Source organism: Cherax quadricarinatus, chromosome 26, assembly GCF_038502225.1.
Source record: "Cherax quadricarinatus isolate ZL_2023a chromosome 26, ASM3850222v1, whole genome shotgun sequence".
Lineage (NCBI taxonomy): Eukaryota > Metazoa > Arthropoda > Malacostraca > Decapoda > Parastacidae > Cherax > Cherax quadricarinatus.
Window position 1 is genome coordinate 27,221,768 of NC_091317.1, and position 11,510 is coordinate 27,233,277.

Here is an 11,510-nt window from a genome sequence, read left to right on the forward strand (position 1 = left end):
CAACTTATGTGTGTTTTCTTAAACTGTTGTAATAAACTCTTCCGATGATTGCGTGGGAGACTATTAAGTAATGTAATTAATTCTTTAAATTTTTCTAATAATGATTTTTTCATTGTACCTTCAACAAATCTCCTTCTTTGACCCACGAATTAAAAGTGGAATCATAACCTTTATAAGATACCAAATAATGCGTAATTCCACCAATTTTTTTTCGTTTCAATACTCTGTCGATAATATATTCTGGAGGTGGTATGACTGGGGTCAATTCTTCGCGATAAAATGTTCCTTTAATCTTTTCACCTTTCAAATCTTTCAAATGATATGTTGTTATAGGTTGAGAATTATTAATTCTATATATTTTAAATATTTCCTCTGTATTTTGTGTGTGAAACCCTCGGTTAAACGCGGATGATCTGCTAAGAGTCACTCTTGTTGTGTCTCCAACAGCCAATTTCTTACTGATTCGTTTCTTATTGGATCTTCCATTTTTATAATTTATCCGAAACTGATTCCTTATATCATTCAATGTCGTAATACCATGGACTTGCAATGGGGTTTTACCGCCAATCCCCGAGTGCGGAGATGAATTATACGCATCTACTAATTCATTTAACACTTTTGAATAATTAAATGTATTGGCACTTGTCATATACTTGTATAATTTACGTTTCATCGTTTGCAAGCCTCTCTCTGCAATGGAAGCTTTTGTTTCTTTCGAAAATACATGATATAACTTTATATGCTTACTCTGGAGATAATTCTGTACCTGTTTATTTAGAAACTCCCTGCCTTTATCTGTAAATAATCTCGATATATTCTTCGCCTTTTCATTCTCCAATATGTTTTGTAATGCATGTAAAGTGCTCGGTCCGTCTTTCTTTTTCATGAGTACTGCTTGTAAATATCTTGAAAAAACATCGATACACACGAGAATGTATTTATATCCATCATTATATCTGGATAATTTAGACATATCACCCAAATCACAGGTTAATATCACTCTGGGTTTAGGAGCAATTATTTTCCTACGAGGAAACTTCTTAGGTTTAAGAACGTATAAAGTATATGATCTTTCTGAATTTAAGAAATTTCTGACCTCTTTCAAGGTTATGGACGGATCAATCTTTTTTACAGCTGTATATAAACTGTTTACCCCAGAGAATGACCCAGCAGATCCAGGATCTCTATAAACCTTTTCAATTAATTTTGCTCGCTCCATTGGTATACAATTTCGTAGGAATCCTGCCGTAACACATTGGTTCGCAACTGTAATGCTTCTGGTGTATTTAATGCAAGGTCTATGAATAAATAACCAAAGGGTGATCGTTTTATAGCAGATTTATATATATTTACAAATTCCTTATTTTTTCCGAACACTTGTCGCCCCAGAATCTCTACTTGTCCAAGATCCCTCATTTTAAATAAAGCAAAATGCGTGGCGTTTAAAGCCATGGTACGACTATATCGTCCTCCGTGAAATATATTTTGAGTAATCAGAATAATGCTTATATTATGATGTCTACCTTTAGTAAAACATTCGAGAATAATTTCACTGTTACCTGCTTTTAAAAATAGATCATCAACAATAATTATTGTATTTTCATCAGGTGATGCAATGACATTCTGCGGGTCGATAATATCGTTACTTAATGTTAATTTATGAGTTATCTCTGAATCTTGTTCTAAGGGATGTGATGTCACCCCGCATATTATAATGTTATGAAATTTCTCGTGGTATAACTTTATTAATTTTGATGTGAAATAAGATTTGCCACTATTCGAATAACCGGCAATGATAATCCTTGATGGATAACGAAATATATCAACGTCAGCAGATGTGTATGTTGACAAGTTCAACATCTTCCCCTTATTATTTTAAAATGATCTAAAAGCTTCCTCTCTTTAAGTTGAATGAACTAAAAAGGGTGTTTACCATAGAGAGGCGTCTTGTACACTGTAAGTCTTAATGGGTTTTCAAGATATATAATACTTTTTAGTTCAATAAGGGGACACAGTTAATGTGGAGCAGGACTGCCTCACCAAAATTAGTTGCTTTAGGGTGGCGATTGACCCAGGTGTTCATGATTATCTTAAATCTACCTTGGGTGTGAACCGCATTACACAGTTGGTGTTGGGGGAAGGGGTGGCCCAGGTGTTTCAGTAAGGATATACTGGTGTTATATTCTATCTTGGGTGTGAACCGCATTACATGGCGCCTGTCTGTCCTGAGTTGACGCAGGTGTTCGGTAAGGCGATGATTATCTTAAATCTACCTTGGGTGTGAACCGCATTACACAGTGTGTTGGGGGAAGGGGTGACCCACAATGAGTCTCTCAGAGCGAGGACAGTGCTTCCATCCATCATCCGTGACTGACCTCATCTTCCCCACAGTATTCCTCTCATTAAGTTAAAGGACCTCATCTTCCAACGCTGAACCGCATATCATGCTGTCTGTCTGACCTGTGTTGACCCAGGTGTTATGATTATCTTAAATCTACCTTAGGTGTGAACCGCATTATACAGTGGTGTCTGGGGGAGGGGGCGGCCTATATAAGCTCAATGAGACACTCAGAGCGAGGACAGTGCTTCCATCCATCATCCGTGACTGACCTCATCTTCCCCCACAGTATTCCTCTCATTAAGTTAAATGAACTAAAAAGGACCTCATCTTCCAACGCTGAACCGCACAACATGGAGAAAGGTAAGTTATACTTAGAAAATTCTTGTTTTTTTTACATGTTTAATTTTTGTTGAAGCATACGAGTGAAATTTGGGTTAATTTTTGTTGGAGCATACGAGTGAAATTTGGGTTAATTTTTGTTGTTGGAGCATACGAGTGAAATTTGGGTTAGTGCGTTGAAATTTTTAATGGGTTAAGCATAAGTGAATTTGGGTTAAAAATTTTGTTTAATTTTTGTTGGAGCATACGAGTGAAATGTTTACTGGGTTAGTGCGTTAATAAGTGAAATTCTTAACAGGGGATAGCATATATTCGAAATACTTGGAAGCATTGGTGAAGAGAAGATTATCGATTAGAAAGCAGCGTTCGTTGGTAATCGAGAAAGGCGGTGTACAACGCAATGAAAGGTTATTGCAATTGGATAATGAGTGGGCACGTGTAGATGCTTTATGGAAGAAGGCTATAGAAACAGGTATGTAACCAATTGTGATCTTTTGTTGTTGTGAAAATGTGCTAGTCACTCGAGAAAAGATTTTTTGTTCTATTCATTGAAATCTTAATATTTTGGGGGTATGAATTGGATGTGCTTTTTTTTTCCTCTGTTCATTGAAATCTTAATATTTTTTGGGTTATGAATTGGATATACTTTTTTTTCCTCTGTTCATTGAAATCTTAAAAATTGTGAAGGGTGACCTTCTTACCCCCATTACTGGACGTAATATTCATTGAAATCTTAATATTTTTTGGGTTATGAATTGGATATACTTTTTTCCTCTGCAGGAAATACACCTGGTAGTGTTGTGAATCAAACTGCCCAGCTTGGTGGTGAGAGTGCTAGTGTTGGTACCTCACAATGCGGAGGTGCGGGTACTTCTGCCCCCATTAATGATGATGAGAGAGCAACTACCTCGCATGACGTGTCTGACACGCATAATAGTGAAGATGAGAGCCCAGAAGTTATTACATATATCCAGAATTTTAGAGGTAGACATACAGTGAGGAAATATAGTGTTCCTTCAACTTATAACAGAGAGTTAAGAATGTATTTACATGTTTATAGGGATTATTTTATAGAACAGATGCGAGATATGTATGATAGATCGCCTCTAGCAATGTCGCTCAGAATCCACCCAATTATAGTTATAAGGACATTACGTCAAAACATAACGGGTGATGATCAAAATGGACAATTTGTGATAAATTTAGCGTTTGAGTTAGTAAGTGAAGAGGAAATCTCTGAAGTATTTGATCGATGGGTGGGAACGATATTAGAAAGATACGAGACAGAGTTGCAAGATCAGGAAGGATCTGGCTGGATCATAGATCAAATCGAATCTTTCAGTATCGAATATGTTAAAGTAGAATTCAGAGTGGGAGTGGGATCATATGAGGCATATCCCGAGAAACTGAGAGGGAACCAATATGTATTTAATCCAGAGATTAATGATGGGTTATGTGTACTGCGTGCTTTTGCTGCCTATCAATGTCATAAAAAGAACATGTCATGGCGTGATATTCGCAGAGCAGTTAATACTAAGAGAGGTTGTCTTAATCATGCAAAAACTTCTATAGATGATTTCCCCATTACGCGTGATAAGTTAGGTATATTAGAGAAGGAAAATAAAGTGTCATTATATGTTTATCAATTAAGAAAGGATCAAGATAGGACATTTATGGCTATGTGTCGTAAGGGGAATAAGAAATATAAGGACATTATGTGCGCGTTATTGTTGAATGAAAGACATTTGGTTTTAATCAAAGATTTTGACGGGTATGTTAGAACGATAATGACAGAAAAAGGTGTAAAGAAGCACTGTCATAGTTGTTTGATGAAGTTGAATACACAGGAAGAGTTAGATATCCACGAAGATGGATGTAAAATCAATCAGGTTCTCGTATTCCCCCCGGAAGGAACAACAGTACACTTTGAAAATTTTAGTCATACGCATTCCAACGAATATATCGGTGTATTTGATTTCGAATGTGCATTAGACACCACTCTCCCAGCAGGTAAAATTGAGTCTCGTCATAAAGCCATTGCCTATTGTTATATTATATTTGATCGCAAAGGAGAAATAGTGTGTATAAAGAGTTATAAGGGGGAGGATGCTGTTAATCATTTCATTTTAAATGTTAGTGGTGAATGGAATAAAATAAAGTTTAGAAGACAGTATCATGAAATCCATATGACAGAGGAGGATGAGATGAGACATGATTCTCAGAACACTTGTGAATTATGTGGTAACACCTTCAAAAACCCCAAGGACAAACATAAACACCATGACCATACTTTAAATTTCAATAATTATATTGGAGCCTATTGTGCACGTTGTAATATGCAGTGTAAAGACAAGAGAGAGAAATTATTGCTTTTTTGTCATAACATGTCGTATGATTTAGGAATAATTTTAAAGGAATTGAATGTTGATAAATATAACGTTGAAATTCATTCGAAACAAGGATTCAAATTCTTGAAAGTAGACATAGGTAAGGTTAGGTTTCAGGATTCACTGTCTTTATTGAATGGATCTCTTTCCACGTTAGCAGAACAACATATCAAGGCAGGTAAATCCCTGAAATATACAGAGACTATTCTGAAAGATGTGCCTCGAGATGTCTTACCTTTATTATGTAAAGGAAAACAAATTTTGTGTTATGATTATATTGATAGTTTAAAGAAGCTCGATGAAACAAAATTACCGAGTAAAGATCATTTTTTTAATTCTTTGAGAAATAGCGCTATCAGCCAAGAAGATTATGAACATGCATTGAAAGTGTTTGAGTTGGGTAAATGTAAGACTTTAGGAGATTACTTGATGTTATATCTCAAGACAGATGTTGGTTTGTTAGCCGATGTCTTCATGGAGTGGCGTAAAACACTCAAAGATATTTATAAGCTAGACGTTAGTAATTATATAAGTTTACCATCATTCAGTTGGGATGCATTCCTATTGAAAACTAATGTAAGATTAGATATGATATATTCCCATGAATTATATGACTTGATTAAAAGGAATCTCAGAGGTGGGTTTACGTGCGCAATTAATCAGTATTCTAAAGCAGATAATCCCCTAATTAACCCTAATTTTGATGTTGAGAGTGGAATGGGCACTCATATTCTATATCTAGATTTCAATTCTTTGTATGCTAGTGCGATGGTTGAAGCTCTTCCACAGAATGGCATCAGAAAATTATCCAATGACGAGAAGAATGCTTTCCTCGATGTGGGATTAAGTAATGTTTCCTGTGAAGGACAAAAGGGATATTGGATAGAATGTGATACCAAGCACATATCCCCCGAGGTAGCTAGACTCACTGATGAACTTCCTTTAATATTATCACATATGAATATATCAGAAGAGATGTTATCTCCTTATTGTGAATCTATATTGAAAAATGAAGGTAGAAAGATCCCCAAATCTAATGGGAAATTAGTGGCTAGTCATTTATCTCAGAAAAATTATTTGATCAGTCTAGAATTGTTACAGTTATTACTGGAACTTGGGTTAGAGGTGGAAAAGGTTCATACCATATATGAATATACACAGACAAAATTTTTAGAACCTTTCATATCAACTAATATTGCACAGAGAACAGCTACAAGATGTCCTATCAAGTCAAAAGCCTTCAAATTAACTAATAACGCCATATATGGGAAATCATTGCTGAATATTACAAAGTATGCTGAGAAATATAGATATATCAATAATGAGAAAGCATTTATTAGAGCGAGTAAGGATCCTTTGTTAAAAAATATCACACATTTAAATCAAGATAGAGTAATTTGCACATTCAATAAAGATATATTAGAAGTTAAGCAACCACTTTATCTCGGTTTTCAAATTCTTGAGATAGCTAAAAAGAAATTGTATCATTTTTGGTATAAAGTTTTAAAACAACATTATGGTGATGATGTAAGACTTCTTTATACCGATACTGACTCATATATTTTTAGCTTGAAATGTAAAGATTTGTACACCGAGTTAAAAAGTGAACCATTGTTAGGTTATATGGATTTTTCAAATTTCAGTCCTGAGCATCCCTTATATGATGATAGTAGAAAAGGTGAGCTGGGGTTATTGAAATCTGAAATGTGTGATAACCATATTAGCGAGTTGATAGCCCTGAAAGCTAAAATGTATTCTGTCAAGATTGCTGGAAGATCAACTAATGTCAGCAGAGCCAAGGGTATTCCTTCGCAATTTATGCCATTATTAACACATGCAAGATATAAGAATGTTTTATCAAATGTAGATAGAGAATTATTCGCGTGTAAGTCTATAAGTAATGTAAAAGGTCAAATATGTACGGTAAGAATTAATAAGAGAGGTTTGTCAGCCTTTGATGATAAAAGATATCATTTGAATACTAATGAATCCTTGGCTTATGGACACCCTGATATTCCACCATCTAAACGTAGGAGAATAGAGTGATGTATTGCTTGTATAATAAATAATGAAAAAAAAATTGTGTATTAGTGTTATCCTGAAATGTGTCTTTCTGATGATGAAAATGTTTTCCCTATGATGTACTGTGTCCCCTTATTAACTTGAATGAACTGAAAGGTTCGACATGATTCAGTCTGTGCGCGTGACGTCACTGACATAGGGTCGACAAGATTCAGCCTGTGCGCGTGACGTCACTACTATGGCCCCTTATTAACTAAAAGGGTAGACAAGATTCAACCTGTGTGCGCGTGGTCCTTTTTAGTTCATTTAACTTAATGAGAGGAATACTGACGTCACTGACCGCCGAGTAAACACCCTTCATTAGACCTGTAGTAAGCATGCCCCCATAGGAGGAGTCTATTTTGAATGCTTATACCCAGAGGGGGGGGGGGATTCCAAAAAACTTGATCCGAGGAATTTCGAAAACCCCATAGGGGGGAATCCAAAAACTTGATCTGAGGAGAATTTCGAAACCCCCATAGGGGGGAAACCAAAAAACTTGATCCAAGGAGATCATAAGAAAAAAAATTCGAGGCGCGGGGGCGATCCGGATGACGCTGCAGAAGGCGCAGCAGAAGGCGCGGGCGCGGGGTCGCGAAGGGCGGGCGCGCGGGCGGGCTCGCGGGCGGGCGGGGCGGGCTCGCGGGCGGGCGGGGCGCGCGGGCGGGCGCGCGGGCGCGCGGGCGGCGCGACGGCGGAGGTCGCGAAGGGGGGGTCGTGGCGGGGGTATTGGTTGGGGGGGGGGGTCAAGGGTGAGGTAGTCTCGAGGGCGAGGTCATGGTCAAAACCGGAAGTAACACCTAGGTGTGAAAAGGTGACCCTCCAGCTCCTGGTCCTAGACCGGTTACCTCGCTCAGTGGAAGGCCTAAACCGGAAGAGACCTCCCAGAGGAAGGCCCAAACCGGAGGAGACCGCTCAGTGGAAGGCCCTATACCGGAAGAGACCGCTCAGTGGAAGGCCCTATACCGGAAGAGACCGCTCAGTGGAAGGCCCTATACCGGAAGAGACCGCTCAGTGGAAAAATCGACTACTTATATATATATATATATATATATATATATATATGTATATATATATTTATTTTTATTGTTATTATACTCAAAAAGTTGTCTCCTGGTGTTGATCATTGAGCGCTGGCTGCCACAGGGTTGCTCACGGTAGAAAAATGATACGGGTCATTATAGATAAATCATTCATTAGCCTTTGCTACGGTTTCAAGTGAGGTTAATTTGGAGTCCCAGTTGGAGTGAAGGATGCGGGCTGAGAGCACCGCGGTTAATTACTAAACTACCCTTTTGCCGAGCCTCTGATTGAAGATTCCAATTATGGCAGCACGACGAGCAAAGATAAGCCAATTAAGGTGGCTTGTTTGCGCGAGACGATCGTTAGCGAAATTAAAGAGAAGACCGAGCCATCTCTAGCTCGTTTTGGCGTAAAAAAGGAAAATTACTGAAAGTGACTAGGGAGAGGGGAGAGGACTAGGGAATGCGTGAGTGAGGAATGAGTGGGTGAGGAAATGTGTGGGTGAGGAATGTGCGAACGACGAAAAATGTGGGTGAGGGGAACGTGTGCCTGACGGAATGTGTTCGAAATAGGATGTATATTCACCTACCTGTGTTTGCAGGGGTCGAATCATTGTTCCTTGCTCAGAGTCTTTACGTTTTTCTGTCCTAAAAGGCAGGTAATATCTATTATTAGAACTCTGCATAAAGTTTACACCCAAGACTTTTTTTCTCCCTAGTTCATTTCAGTTACTTCTCATGGAGTAGCCCCTCAAGGGAGGTTCCTTGGCACTGGTGAGGGGCTCTTAATCTAGGGAATTTGATCTGTGCTCCGGTTCCTGAATTGAGCTTGAATACCTTCCAACTCCCTCACATGCACTATATAGTCCTACGGGTTTAGCGCTACCAGGTGATTATAATAAACATCTCAAGCATGTTTCCACTCAGCAGGTTAGTATCAGATGACCTGTACCAGAGAAGACACGGTGGTATGGGCTTCCAGTTTTATCGTTTTCCATATATATATTAAATGCTGAACAATTCGCAAACAGGCGAAATTATTTACAAACATTATCTCTACGTCCACAGCAGGACTCGAACCTGGAAACTCTGCATCAGAGTACACAGTACTTTACCACGAAGCCAGACCCCAGAGTTACAAGTTCGAGTGTTACTGTGGACGTAGAGATAATGTTTGTATAAATATTAAAATAATTCACTGCAGTGTTTCTGGCGTTACTACTTCTCAGTTCTCCCTGGCAATAATATTTAGTGTTAGATCTGCATTGTGCAGCCGGTACATCTGTTCCTTCTTGTTTAAATATTTGTTTAACTGACTTCTTACTCGACTGATATTGGTCTTCCTATGTGAGTGAGGAATTGCGGGTAGGGGTGTGTGGGTGAACGTGTGTGGATAAGAGACTGGGGTGTATGTGGGCGATGGTGCGTATGTGTGCATGCGTCAGTACGACCGTGCGTGTTTATGGGTGAGGATGTATATGAGTTAGGGGATGTGTGTGTATAGTGTGGTTGAAGAAGATGACATAACAGGGTGGAGATGGGGGAGGTCAAGCGAATAATGAGACCAGAAAACAGGGTTTAGAAGCTGGGAAGAGAGTGAGCGGGAGGGAGGAGGAGGCGCAGAGGCAAGAAAAAGGAGGAGAAATTAGAGAGAAGGAATATCCAGCGAATGAAGAGGAGAGAAAATAAGGAGGCCCAGAAATAGGCAGAAAGTCACGAAAAGCGAGTGAGGGAATTCACAGAGTCTGCAGAGACAAGTCGATAAAAGAAGACTTTTCTCTGCAATGAGGAATATCTGCCTGAGAGAAACAAGGTGAGAGAGAAACAGGAAGAGGCAGAGAGCCACGATGAGAGAGAGAGAGAGAGAGAGAGAGAGAGAGAGAGAGAGACACACACACACACACACACACACACACACACACACACACACACACACACACACACACACAAAGGTTTGCAACAAGGCTAGTCCCAGAGCTCAGGAGAATGTCGTACGAGGAAAGGCTGAGGGAAATCGGACTGACGACACTGGAGGACAGAAGGGTCAGGGGAGACATGATAACGACATACAAGATACTGCGGTGAATAGACAAGGTGGACAGAGATTGGATGTTCCAGAGAGGGGACACAGAAACAAGGGGTCACAACTGGAAGCTGAAGACTCAGACGAGTCCCAGGGACGTTAGGAAGTATTTCTTCAGTCATAGAGTCGTCAGGAAGTGGAATAGCCTAGCAAGTGAAGTAGTGGAGGCAGGAACCATACATAGTTTTAAGTAGAGGTATGACAAAGCTCAGGAAGAAGAGAGGGAGAGGACCTAGTAGCGATCAGTGAAGAGGCGGGGCCAGAAGCCGAGTCTCGACCCCTGCAACCACAATTAGGTGAGTACAATTAGGTGAGTACACACACACACACACACACACACACAAAGAGATTAACGGAGACATGGACATGGAGAGAAAGAGAGAGAGAGAGAGAGAGAGAGAGAGAGAGAGAGAGAGAGAGAGAGAGAGAGAGAGAGAGAGAGAGAGAGGGAGGTGGACACTAAAAGAGAGAGTGGGTAGGCTCCAGAGAGAGAGAGAGAGAGAGATAGATAGAGATAGAGAGAGAGAGAGAGAGAAATAGAGAGAGAGCATCTTTCAGCAGAGAGAAATGGCCCTCTCCAAAAGAGGCAAATGTAGTCCCTGTTCACAAAAAGAAGAGCAGAGCAGAAATCAGCAACTACAGACCAGTGTCACTCCTGTCAATCACTGGTAAGATCCTTGAGACAATAATCTCAAGACAAATGACAGATTTTTTTGACTAGATCGAGGCTTCAGAAAGAGATCTGTTGTTAAACCTCTCCACTAAGTGGCACCAGTCACTGGATGAATCCAAAGTCAGCTGTGTGGTAGAGGACATTGCTGGCGCTTTCGACCGGGTGTGGCACCAGAGAAAACTTCAAGACTGGGAATTGCAGACGCTATGAGTGATTACCTTCATGAGAGTGTAGAGAACGAGCAAGGCATCCTATTGGGGCAAGCGTTCCACAAGGAAGTGTGCTGGGTCCACTGTTATGGAATGACTTCAACGACCTTCTTCATCTCATCCCAGAGCATATGCAGACGACTGTACACTGAATTCACTAGAGAAGAAAGAGCTGCTCTAAGCTACATCAATCACCAGCTGAGAGCTATATCAGCTTGGGGAAATAGATGGCAAGTAACATTTGCACCTGAAAAAACGCAAATGATGTTCGTCTCTAGGCACCATGATGGTAATGCTGGCGCAGTAGTAAGGATGAATGGGACGATGTTGGCACCTGGAGAAGAAGTTGATATCCTTGGGGTGAAATTTGACTCCAAACTAACCATGAAGAACCA

General features: G+C 39.8%; 1 protein-coding gene across 1 annotated transcript; it reads left to right on the forward strand.

Annotated features, from left to right (window-relative positions):
- Window positions 1–2,549: 2,549 nt before the first annotated feature.
- On the forward strand, window positions 2,550–11,116 carry LOC138853246 (uncharacterized). The gene is made up of 6 exons (XM_070088957.1): window positions 2,550–2,701; window positions 2,979–3,152; window positions 3,461–6,185; window positions 6,711–6,952; window positions 9,219–9,322; window positions 10,955–11,116. The coding sequence occupies exons 1-6, from the start codon at window positions 2,560–2,562 to the stop codon at window positions 11,114–11,116; spliced, it is 3,549 nt and encodes a 1,182-aa protein (XP_069945058.1). The 5' UTR covers window positions 2,550–2,559.
- The last annotated feature ends 394 nt before the right edge of the window (window positions 11,117–11,510 follow it).